Source organism: Corythoichthys intestinalis, chromosome 6, assembly GCF_030265065.1.
Source record: "Corythoichthys intestinalis isolate RoL2023-P3 chromosome 6, ASM3026506v1, whole genome shotgun sequence".
In the NCBI taxonomy this organism is placed as follows: domain Eukaryota; kingdom Metazoa; phylum Chordata; class Actinopteri; order Syngnathiformes; family Syngnathidae; genus Corythoichthys; species Corythoichthys intestinalis.
The window spans coordinates 14,936,695-14,949,978 of NC_080400.1; the positions used below are offsets into that span (position 1 = coordinate 14,936,695).

General features: G+C 41.9%; 1 protein-coding gene and 1 pseudogene across 1 annotated transcript; both read right to left on the reverse strand.

The window, feature by feature from the left end:
* Positions 1 to 1,440: 1,440 nt before the first annotated feature.
* LOC130917703 (odorant receptor 131-2-like) lies at positions 1,441 to 11,433 on the reverse strand. The gene is made up of 2 exons (XM_057839348.1): positions 11,172 to 11,433; positions 1,441 to 2,768 (listed from the first exon to the last, which is right to left on the reverse strand). The coding sequence occupies exons 1-2, from the start codon at positions 11,431 to 11,433 to the stop codon at positions 1,831 to 1,833; spliced, it is 1,200 nt and encodes a 399-aa protein (XP_057695331.1). The 3' UTR covers positions 1,441 to 1,830.
* Positions 11,434 to 11,909: 476 nt separating this feature from the next.
* The window catches only part of LOC130917704 (odorant receptor 131-2-like), a 32,233-nt pseudogene continuing 30,858 nt past the window's right edge, over positions 11,910 to 13,284 (reverse strand).

The window sequence follows — 13,284 nt, forward strand, 5'->3', positions numbered from 1 at the left end:
ATAGTAGTGGTGGACAAAGGCCAAAATAGAGTGATAGATGGGACATTGCTAGATATGGCAATACAGCTGCATTTTCCCCGATATTTTAGATGATAAATAATTGATCCAAACAAAGAAAATTGACATTGAAAAACATCTTTTCAATTGACATTGAAAAACGTCTAAAAGGGTAAATATTTGAAAGAGAAAAACTCAACCACTCCTTTTTGTCTGTGACTTCTGCATCCTTGTTATCATACTGTGTTTCACCCATACAATCCCCTACTACAACTAGAACTTAAAAGTAGATTGACACAAATGGAAATTAAATTGAAACACGTGGGGAAAACAAGTAGCTTTCAAGTGATGTGTGTTATCAAGCGTAATTACATTTTTAGGTAAGATTTTTTATTTTATTTTTTATAAGAACTAGAAGTTTTTTAAGTGTAAGCAGAGAGTTTTTTTTCGAGTCACATCTGAGATGCAATTGTTGGCTGTTTTCAACAATGTACAGTACATCGAAAATGAAGACATTGATTGACTGAAAATGGTTCAAAATTGGATTAAATGTCTTTTTCTCTCATGTATATTTATAATTGCTCTTTACCGTAGGAAAAATGTTTTATCCGATTTACTCTATTAATCGATATAATTTTCAGACGATTACTAAAATATTCGATAGCTGCAGCCCTAAAGTAAATATGTGTTTCGAGAGACGCACCGTGACATCCTGCTATACAACCTTCTGCTTGGAGACACATTGCAGCTAACCTAACCCTGTTGATGTACATGCTGAGCACCTGCCGCATCACCCTCATGTTTCCTGTGTGCGGCGTGCTCGCAATGCTTAGCAAACTCTTCAGTCGGATGTCTCCTCTGATGGTGGTGGTAATGTCCCTGGAGAGAGATGTGGCTGTGTGCCACAATCTCAGACACACCACCATCAGTGCCAGAAAGAACACAACCAGGTCCGTGCTTGCCATGTGGATCTTTTGTTTTCTATTTTCTTTCATTCAGGGTGTTTTGATGTTGATGTTTTTGCTCTTTATCGTTGTGGATTTTGGATTGCACAACAGCATTTCTACATATATCATGCTTTCTTGGCAAGCCTGAGCATCATTCTGCATCATGTGCAAAACCCTCAAACTCGCAGGCCTGTCGTAGAGGACCCGAGCTTGAGGATGACACGGATACTGCCCCTTCTGGGGTTAGAGGGATGCCCCATACACAACCAATGACTATTTTATTTGGAATATTTTTCTATTACTAAGAAAAATATATAAGTTCAATACTTTCTGTATGAATGTTAATCTAGAAACAAAATGAATAAAATGAAAATGAATAAAAACAGAAAGAGGAGTGGAGATACCTGTGCATTGCACATGTGATAAGCCCTCTATGAAAGCTCTCACTTGTAAGCAAGACTCCGACAAGATTTTGCTTGATTCAAATGCTCTTTATTCATAAAATCACAATAAATGTACACCTTGTAGACTAACACGTGTAATTCTTCAAGTCAGCAATTCTAAGTATACATGAGAACAAACTAGTTTGAAAACATGTCATTACAAATATAAAATAGAGTCACATTAAGCATTTCACATCACACTAGAGCCTTTTTCCTCCCACAAGTCAGTGTCAGACATCGCTGAAATTCTGTAGCTGTTTGTTTTATGCGTATTACAATAGATTTGTACGGACACGCCCTGTTTTCAGCCGATGAACACTAATGACAAATAAATGTGATGACAAAAGGTAGAACTTATACATGTAGTCCAAATGTTTCTCGGAGTTGAAAGCTGTAGCGTTTGTAAGGTTTGAATGCAGCGGCAGAAGGAAAGAATAATGCTCTTAGGACACAACAGCTTTGACCGGCCCTTTGGTGCGACAGCAGAATAGATAGAGGAGTTCAATTCGGAGGCTTTGATCTCTCAGCCCATAGACGAGTGAGCTCAGAGATCTGGGCAGTAAGAAAAAGCACACAAACAGAAAGATCTGTATTTGGTTAAAAGCTACCCAGTTCAACAAAGTTGAGAGAATTACGAGGATGTTGGGGTAGATCACAGACAAAAGGCTGAGGCTTAGCTGCACCAGGTGCAGCAGCAATGTGCTTTTTGCTTTACGCGCAGAGACTTTGTCCGTGGCTGCCGATCTGGCTGCTATGACTATGCCAACGTAGCTGGAAATGTTGGCCAGGCCTGCAACAAAGAACACAAAAACCGAGTAGGTATTTTGGAACATTTCAGTCATTGGCAGGAGGGACATAGCGATGGAATTGCATGGCTGTGTCATTTGGAGACTCTCCAGCTGTTCAAAAGGAAACATCAAAATTAATAGGTCTTGAATCAGAAGAATTATAAAACATACGGTCCACATTCCAAGCATGGTCCTCACTGTGTTCCCTCTGGTCATGATGGAGGCGTGTCTGAGAGGGTGGCACACAGCCACATATCTCTCCAGCGACATAGCCACCAGAACCAAAGGAGAAATCTTACTGAAGAGATTACCGAGAAGGACCAGTATACCACACGCAGGATACGTTAGGGTGATGCGAAAGGAGGTCAAACAATACATCAGTTGAGAGACGACCAGTTGCAGCGTGTCCCCGAGCAACAGGTTATACAGCAGGATGTAGCGCGATGTCTCCCGAAACATACATCTGTTACTCAAAGTGAACAACATGATCCCATTGAGAAATAGTAAAATCAAGCAAAAGGAGGTAGTCAAGCTGGCAGAAACTGTTCGTTCCGCAAGGCTTAACCCTGTGGTAACATTGGCTTGTAAAATACCTTGCATGAATGTTAGAGATACAATGAGAAAGAAAAACAAACAGTGAGGCTGGAAACCTCGAGTCTTATCGCACTGCCATCGCACGTTTTATATGTTTTCATGCTCCATTTTGATGCATTGCGTTACCATGCAACACCATCGCTGCAATGTCACCGCCTCTTACAGGCTTCACACTGGAACACACGAGCATCATAATGAGTACAAAAAAAAAAAAAAATGACAGTAAATGCCTTTAACCCTTTCAGGAACCGTGGTCAGCACAGTGGACAGCAATTCAAAGGTTGACGCATAAGACCATTAAAGTGTATATGACATGAAAAATGAAATCTTAAATAGCATTATTATTGGAATTAAAATCATACTTTGAGACGATGCGACTACATCCAGTGGTATGAAAAAGTATGCGAACCTTTTGGAATTTCTCATTTCTGCATAAAATCCCCAAATGTGATCTGATGTTTGTCAAAATCATCCAGATGAAAGAACAGTGTCTGCCTCATCTAAAACCCCCCATACATTCATAGGTTTTCATATTTTAATGAGAATAATATGCAAACAATGACAGAAGGGGGAAAAATAAGTACGTGAACCATCACATTTAGTATTTTGAGCCCCCTACCCAGGCCCGGATCTAGGTTTACCCACCAGAGTGGGCACTAAGAAAACTTGAGGGGGCACCCCCAATGCAGGCTTTTTTTTACCCCTGCATTTCTCCAGGCTTGGGACCGGCGCAAGTAGGACACTGGCTTGTGTCCCGTTGAGGCTGCATTAATTTTTGGGGAGTTTGGTTTTTGTTCATTTGTTTGTTTGTTTTTTCATTCATCTGTCTACTTGTTCTCGCTGTCTGCGTGATGTCACGATGACGTCATCTCGCATAGCAACCCCCATTTCAATATGGTGACGCTTTGTTGTGGCTGGTGACGTCATTAATGCCCGGATGTCCGACTGAGAGAATGTGTCTGGAGGAGAGAGGGGAAGCGCGCAGATAACAAATGAGGTTGGAAAAACAGCTTGTTTTGGTGATTGCTTGTTCGGCGTGGTTGCGGCCAACAGTAACTGTTAATCCTACAATAAAAAAGTAGGTGAGACCAACTCTCCGTGCGTTCTCTATATCCAGTGCGACGCTAAATAGAGACTGTGCCGTCACGATCGTCGTGGCTATGAACTAGTGTTGCACCGATACCATTTTTTGGCCCCGATACCGATACCTTTGTGCAGTATCGGCCGATACCGATACCATACCGGTACCACCCCGATTTTTATATATAAATATTTTTTTCCCCCAAAGAGCTACATAATTGGATGTGAAATCATTGCTATCAAGGCTTTGTCAGGCTGTTGCTTACCTTTGCAAAATAGGAAAAAGACTAGTACAAAGTATAATACTAGCCCAACAGTAAGAAAGTAAAAATAAGTTCATAATAATAAACTCTGAATGAACTGAGTATTTTTTTTTTAAACCTCTCAAAGGCCAAACAGTGCAACTTTCATGAAATTATTGTCACATTCTGCTGCTGGTTAGATTGTGTTTTGTTGTTAGGCTGTTAGTGGGGGCGTTCCTGACGTCGCACCTGAATCCAATGCGGGCTCATCAACGCAGCATTTAAGCACGGGTGAGCTCAGAGAAGGCTGCAGAGATATTTGCTTTGCTGATCGCCATTTGACATCTCGCACTATAGTCTCGCTACATTTGCTTGTTACGCCCCTGCATTGGGTTTTTTCCTGTTAGTGTGCTGCACTCGTTTGTAACCTCTACCCTGTGCAGGTATTTGAGTGTTTTTATTTTGGCTTTTTGGCTCGCTGCCTATCGTCTTAGTTAATCTTTGAGTTTTTAGTATTGAGCTCCGTCGACCTGCTGTCACGGACTCCTTTTGTTATTTCTACTATCCCGCGATCGCGTGTTATTTTTTGTTTGCAATCATTAAACCCTTGTACTTATCCCCCGCTTGTTGTCCGCTTCGAGGTCCAACCTTGTTTCCGCATTTGCGGACGCTCACAATTATAAGTAATAATTACCACAGCATCCCGTCTCTCTATTAGCCTCGTTTTTTCGGGAGGGGGTGGGTCCCTTATTTCTATTTCTGAAAGGTGGCAACCCTACTTTGGAAACAGTTCCCAAATTACTGCAGCATTTCTTTCAGTAAAAGACAATAAAAGTAAAGTAGACGTAGTGAACATACCAGAGATTGTTGCACTTGTCCAGCGCCTTCCTTTGGATAGCAGTCCTGCTCTTGGAGGCTCAAACTCGTGTTCGTTCACGTTTCGTCTTCACATGTTTTATCAGGTTCGAGGTATTGAAACTGGCCGATTTAACTCCACATCTCGAAACTTTCAGGCCGCAAATCTTGCACGCAGCCACTGATTTTAATTGACGGGATTTCTATTTTGAAATATTTCCCGACCGCCGCTATGCCGCCATGTCGGCCATGTCGCCATGTCGGCCATGTCATTGGTCAGAAGTGGCTATTGGCCCGTTCTCGTTGGTCTGGAGCAGGCCAATAACGATAGCTGTTTGGTGTTCACGTGTCATCACACAACACAGAGACAAAGTGTAGTGAGCGCCAGGAGAAAAAAAAAAAAGGCTGCGGTCATATGTTATAATAATGGACCGGTAAATGGTATCGGCGCCGTCTTTGTTGGTACTCGCCGATACCGATACCACCATTTTGGGCCGGATCGGCGCCCCTTGCCGATACTAGTATCGGTATCGGTGCATCTTTACTATGAACACCTTTCTCGTATCAACGACTCTACAGACGTCGCTATGTCTAAGCAGGTTTATTAACACTCAAAAGGGTAAAACTAAAGAAAACAGACAAAACAACACAAAATGTGCACAATACATGAAATTGCATATGTACTGCCCTATTTGTAGCAAACTGCATATAAAAATATGAATAAACAATTAGCAGAGCGCCCGAGACGCCATTTTGCCGACCCTCTAACTCGTGGGTAATTAGCATGTCACAAGTTTCATGCTTAGTGAATCTGTCTCACTTTTTTGCACTGAAGTACACACAATTCACATATTTACGTTTTTAAACACATTTAAACAATACATACCGGCGATGCAACCTCAAATTCAAGGCAAAGTGGTCACAGAGACTGCGCGAACTGACTGCGGCCGTCGTCGTGTGATTCTCTACTGATGTTCAACTGAACAATTACTGAACATCCGTGTGACAGTTTCTTTCAAATAAAGTGCACATGGGATGCAGTAAATTAAGGCGTCCACTAGATGATGCTAATAAGACGTAAAAGCAATAAAACTCAGGTATTCAATCACAAACCCCATCAATCTTTTATGCATAACAGAACACCGACATTTTGATTGGGTGGGCACGACTCACGTCTGGGTGGGCCGGGCCCACCCCGGCCCCCCCATAGATCCGGCCCCGCCCCTACCTTTGGCAGCAATAACTTCAACCAGGCGCTTCCTGAAGCGGCAGATCACTCTGGCACATCGATCAGGACTAATCTTGGCCCCTTCTTCTCTACATAATTGCTTTTAGTTCAGTCAGATTCCTGGGATGTCTGGCATGAATCTCTATCTTTAGATCATGCCACAGCATCTCAATGGGGTTCAAGTCTGGACTTTGACTTGGCCACTCCAGAACTTGGATTTTTTTCTTCTGAAACCATTCAAAAGTTGATTTACTCCTGTGTTTTGGGCCATTGTCTTGTTGCAGCATCCATCCTCTTAATTATCAATTGTTGGCTGTTTTGTTGTTGTTGTTGTTGTTTTTGTTTTTGTGTTCTGGTGTTTTTTTTAAAAAATTTTTATGGTATTGTTTTTGATGGTGTGAATAATTTGGAAAATCAATAAAAAATACAGTTGGGGGAAAAACAGTCACACAAGGTTTATGGATACGTCATTCAAGAAAAATTTAGTGAGTATAAAGTAAAGTCAGTATTTTTGGTAATAAAAAACAAAAACAAAATATCGTTATATTGTAGAATCAATGATGAAAACGCGCACTTGGTGATGATAATGCATACTCAACATGAACAGGACAGGAACTCAACAGGAAAACAGTCAATTATTTTCAATTAATTGTACCCACCTGAACGTCACAAACTCTACGTAAAAAAAAACAAAAACAAAAAAAAACGAAAGTTTAAGATGACGCTCGCCAGACTAAATGCTAATGCTTGCGAAAACGCAAATGCTATGCTAAGGCTCCAAGCCACCTAGCATCACATTTCCAACGGCGTCACAACCCCCTTCCTTCTTCCCACCTCCCGCTCTGCTTTCTCTATGTCTCTCAGAAATCTCGCGTATGAGTCAACCAAATTGTAGCCTTTAAATCTTCAGTAACGGTAACAGCGATGCAAAGATGGGATAAGTAATTGATTACTCACAACTGACACTACTGTTGATTGTCTTCACTGATCAGCCAGCCCCCGGCGGCGAGCAAGTTACAGCTCGTCATCCTACTGTGGCTCCGGTGGGCAGGCAGAGAAGGGAGAGAGGGGAATGAACGCCGAAAATAGCGCATTCTCGGTGGACAAACCGGCCGACGTCGGAGCAGGGGGCTGCCCGAGCCCAACCTGAGGATAGTGGTCTATTGGCGACCACACGAAGAGGACCGAGGAGGTGGAAGTGACCATGGTGTGTGACAAACCAAGCCGCCTGTCGTCAGCGGAGTGGCCTTCTCGGTGGACCGGAAGTATTGTAACTCACAAAATGCAAGCCACCTCCTCATTCAAACGTGTGCCATGATCCCAGTATTTGACATAACACAAAACATGTAGTTTACTCACTTCCTCATTGGTCCAATGGTCCCACAGTTGTCGGACTTGTTTTGGCCATTCCCCGCGGTGAACGGGAACTTTATGAAAAAAACCAAAAAGGCTTACACGACTTTCCTTGGGGCAGCAACAAAAGCCTGCAGCACATTGGGCTGGCGTGATGTGAAAAATAAACAAATTAATCCGCAAAATCAGCTAATTCCGCAGTCCATTGTTTTGTTTTGTGTTGTGCTGTGTTGTGTTTTGTGACCTCACATAGCTTCACTATTTGGCTACCATTGATGGCAATAAACATCCAATCCATTTTAATTGGGAGGGGCCACAACTTGACAGATGTTTTCAAAATAAAGTCCCTACTAACAACTACAACACATACTCTGTAAACTGGGCTGGCAGTGAATGAGTTAAGCTAATGATACATTTTGAATAGATGTCCAATGTAGTGACCACTGTTCCTGAGAGTGTCAATGAAAAAAAAAAAAAAATCAAAAAAACATCATTGTGTAAAAATAATTGCCCTATAAAGGATTAAAGTGAGGGAATATTTTCCCCCATTCAATTATAGTAGTGATAGCCTGGTACACCAGACTCAACGCTGTTCCAGCTATTGAGTCTGGCCACCCTTCCCACAGAAACAATTTCCAGGGCGGAGCAAGCCACAGCATACAGACAGCGGAGTGGACCAATCAGCGACGGGCAGACGTGACGTTAGAAAAATGGCGACTTCAGGATGACGGACTTGCGCGCGGAAGTAAACATACGAAGAGAGCGGAGTTTATTCGACATGGCTAGCGCGAGACAGATTGTTGTCAGTGACTCGTGTCGATGTGTTTTTGGTCATTTAAAACTGATTTTACCGTGGATTGGAACATATTCTCGGCTCTGCCGTTCACCGTCTGTGTTGCTGAAGGGACGACTGTCGACGCGCAAGAGTGACGTTGCTTGTGAAGAACACGTGACGCAAATAAACGAATCTGATTTGTCGATTGATTTTGTATCTGCTCGAAAAGGCCGTTAATGGGAGGGGTTCCAGACTATTTCTCTCAGTGTTTGAAAAATACAGGGAGAATAGTCTGGCAGAGCCAGGCTATAGTAGTGAGGCCTCCTCTGAGAACTTGCTACCGCTCGCGTTTCATTTAATCAAATAGTACCCTCTAGTGGACAAATATAAAAATGAACACTTGAATGGCAGGATATTCCAAAAAATCCAATATTCCAATTGACCTGTCAGTCACATAGCCTGAATAGAAATTTGTTTAAAAGACCATTAATATAAGCCGGCCATTTGTTTTAGCTTCATCTTTTTAGAAATTTTGCTTATAGAAGCTAGACATGAAGATAGGATCCCAATCCTCTGAAAATAATGTGTTTGGGCCCGATATCCAAATACTGTATCAGATTAGGTACTTTTTTAGTAACTACAAAATTTCTGGAGAAATTACTATGGGGCTTTGCTGTGGTAGATACAGATCTAAGACCTGCCCAGGTTGATTTGGGGACATTTCGGGGAAAAATATCAGGTCACTTCCTGTTGATATCAGGTTACTTCCTGTTGATTTGAGGATATTTCGGGGACGCCTCCTGTTTATATCAGGTCACTTCCTGTTGATTCGGGGACATGCCCTGGTGATATCAGTTCAAAGCAATGTAAATGCCATTGAAAATGAATGGGAAATTTGGACATACACGGCCGTCAATGGCATCGACTTTCGTATGCGTCAATGGAATCCAAGTACTTTAGCATCAATAAAATCGGCATACATGGCCATCAACAGCATGGACGTGCATAGCCCTCATTGGCATCTGTGAACATGGGCCTCAATGCAATGTAAATGCTATTGAAAATGAATGGGAAATTTGGACGTGCATAGCCGTCAATGGTGTCGACTTACGCACACATAAATGGAAACCAAGTACATCGGCATCAATGGAATCGACCTACATGGCCATCTATGGCCTGGCCTTGTTTTTCTGCCATTGGAAAGGAAAGGGAAATTTGGACATACTGTTTCATGGCTGTCAATGGCATCCCATTAGAAATGAATGGGACAATTTTTGGCAAACCTTGGGGGAACCAGTATTTTTTCCAAATTATGTATACAACTTTGACGCTCCTTACCATCCCGGAATTGGACAGAGGGACATTTTTTATTTTTCTCTGCAGGCGGTATCAGCTCCTTAGCTATAGTGTGGGGTCATTCTGCACTGAGCAATTTGGTATGCCACCTTATATGATGTTAACGGTACTCGCTGATTTACTGATGTAACACTGACAAAGAAGGACGATTGTGGGCAATATTCGGCACATTTTTGCTGAAAAAAAAAAATCATTAAGCGGCTTATCAATGTGATTGGGGTCTAATGTCTTTAAGTGACATCCTAATTGATTTGGCTTCCTACTGTCAGCTGCAAACATTTTTAGACACAGGAAACAGACTGGTCTTTCCTCATCTCCCACTGTATTAAAAGTCAAAGCCAAAAGCTACATTCGCTTTGTCATATTTCCTCGCCTTAGCTCTTCATATCTCCATTGCTCTTTGCTGCGTGTTCTTGTTTGGTTGCAAAATACAGCACACTCTGAAAACTGCCACCCACTGAGTGGATGTGCAATTTGGATTTATTCTAGTAGGACAAAAATGTATATACCCCGAAGTCAACTTTGCCACCCCCGTCATGATATTTCTGCGCCCTCCTGGGGAGGGGGGGTGGAGTTGAGGCTTCCCACTCTTTGAGAAGTACTGATTTAGATATATTCCACACATCTGCTGTTTTTGCTTTCTTTTTTATAACTGACATTGTTCTAACCAGGCATAGGCAGCCAGTTATCTCTGCAAAAGGTGCTCTTTGTTCCCTTCTGAGCACCTTCCCCCCAAATTGTCTGTCCACACATTCCCCTGTGCAGGACTTGAGCTTCCAGATGGACAAACAGCTCCAGGCTAACCAACCAGACATAGTAGTGGTGGACAAAGACCAAAATAGAGTGATAGATGGGACAGTGCTAGATATGGCAATACAGCTGCATTTCCCCCGATATTTTAGATGATAAATAATTGATCCAAACAAAGAAAATTGACATTGAAAAACATCTTTTCAATTGACGTTGAAAAACGTCTAAAAGGGTAAATATTTGAAAAAGAAAAACTCAACCACTCCTTTTTGTCTGTGACTTCTGCATCCTTGTTATCATACCGTGTTTCACCCATACAATCCCCTGCTACAACTAGAACTTAAAAATAGATTGACACAAATGGAAATTCAATTGAAACAAGTGGGAAAAACAAGTAGCTTTCAAGTGATGTGTGTTATCAAGCGTAATTACATTTTTAGGTAAGATTTTTTATTTTATTTTTTATAAGAAGTAGAAGTTTTTTGAGTGTAAGCAGAGAGTTTTTTTTTCGAGTCACATCTGAGATGCAATTGTTGGCTGTTTTCAACAATGTACAGTACATCGAAAATAAAGACATTGATTGACTGAAAATGGTTCAAAATTGGATTAAATGTCTTTTTCTCTCATGTATATTTATAATTGCTCTTTACCGTTGGAAAAATGTTTTATCCGATTACTCTATTAATCGATATAATTTTAAGTCGATTACTGAAATATTCGATAGCTGCAGCCCTAAAGTAAATATGTGTTTCGAGAGACGCACCGTGACATCCTGCTATACAACCTTCTGCTTGGAGACACATTGCAGCTAACCTAACCCTGTTGATGTACATGCTGAGCACCTGCCGCATCACCCTCATGTTTCCTGTGTGCGGCGTGCTCGCAATGCTTAGCAAACTCTTCAGTAGGATGTCTCCTCTGATGGTGGTGGTAATGTCCCTGGAGAGAGATGTGGCTGTGTGCCACAATCTCAGACACACCACCATCAGTGCCAGAAAGAACACAACCAGGTCCGTGCTTGCCATGTGGATCTTTTGTTTTCTATTTTCTTTCATTCAGGGTGTTTTGATGTTGATGTTTTTGCTCTTTATCGTTGTGGATTTTGGATTGCACAACAGCATTTCTACATATATCATGCTTTCTTGGCAAGCCTGAGCATCATTCTGCATCATGTGCAAAACCCTCAAACTCGCAGGCCTGTCGTAGAGGACCCGAGCTTGAGGATGACACGGATACTGCCCCTTCTGGGGTTAGAGGGATGCCCCATACACAACCAATGACTATTTTATTTGGAATATTTTTCTATTACTAAGAAAAATATATAAGTTCAATACTTTCTGTATGAATGTTAATCTAGAAACAAAATGAATAAAATGAAAATGAATAAAAACAGAAAGAGGAGTGGAGATACCTGTGCATTGCACATGTGATAAGCCCTCTATGAAAGCTCTTACTTGTAAGCAAGACTCCGACAAGATTTTGCTTGATTCAAATGCTCTTTATTCATAAAATCACAATAAATGTACACCTTGTAGACTAACACGTGTAATTCTTCAAGTCAGCAATTCTAAGTATACATGAGAACAAACTAGTTTGAAAACATGTCATTACAAATATAAAATAGAGTCACATTAAGCATTTCACATCACACTAGAGCCTTTTTCCTCCCACAAGTCAGTGTCAGACATCGCTGAAATTCTGTAGCTGTTTGTTTTATGCGTATTACAATAGATTTGTACGGACACGCCCTGTTTTCAGCCGATGAACACTAATGACAAATAAATGTGATGACAAAAGATAGAACTTACGCATGTAGTCTAAATGTTTCTCTGAGTTGAAAGCTGTAGCGTTTGTAAAGTTTGAATGCAGAGGCAGAAGGATAGAATAATGCTCTTAGGACACAACAGCTTTGACCGGCCCTTTGGCGCGACAGCAGAATAGATAGAGGAGTTCAATTCGGAGGCTTTGATCTCTCAGCCCATAGACGAGTGAGCTCAGAGATCTGGGCAGTAAGAAAAAGCACACAAACAGGAAGATCTGTATTTGGTTAAAAGCTACCCAGTTCAACAAAGTCGAGAGCATTACGAGGATGTTGGGGTAGATCACAGACAAAAGGCTGAGGCTTAGCTGCACCAGGTGCAGCAGCAATGTGCTTTTTGCTTTCCGCGCAGAGACTTTGTCCGTGGCTGCCGATCTGGCTGCTATGACTATGCCAAAGTAGCTGGAAATGTTGGTCAGGCCTGCAGCAAAGAACACCAAAACCGAGTAGGTATTGTTGAAAATTTCAGTCAATGGCAGGAGGGACATAGTGATGGAATGGCATGGCTGTGTCATTTGCAGACTCTCCAGCTGTTCAAAAGGAAACATCAAAATTAATAGGTCTTCAATGAGAATAATTATGAAACACACAATCCACATTTCAAGCATGGCCCTCACTGTGTTCCCTCTATGGGGTCAGATTAGTCTCATAAGTACTCCCACAATGTATGTACGAGTACTTATGAGACTAATCTGACCCCATAGACTACCTCCTTTTGCATGATTTTACTATTCCTCAATGGGATCATGTTGTTCACTTTGAGTAACAGATGTATGTTTCGGGAGACATCGCGCTACATCCTGCTGTATAACCTGTTGCTCGGGGACACGCTGCAATTGGTCGTCTCTCAACTGATGTATTGTTTGACCTCCTTTCGCATCACCCTAACGTATCCTGCGTGCGGTGTACTGGTCCTTCTCACTAATCTCTTCAGTAGGATTTCTCCTTTGGTGCTGGTCGCTATGTCGCTGGAGAGGTATGTGGCTGTGTGCCACCCTCTCAGACACGCCTCCATCATGACCAGAGGGATATGGGGTCAGATTAGTCTCATAAGTAC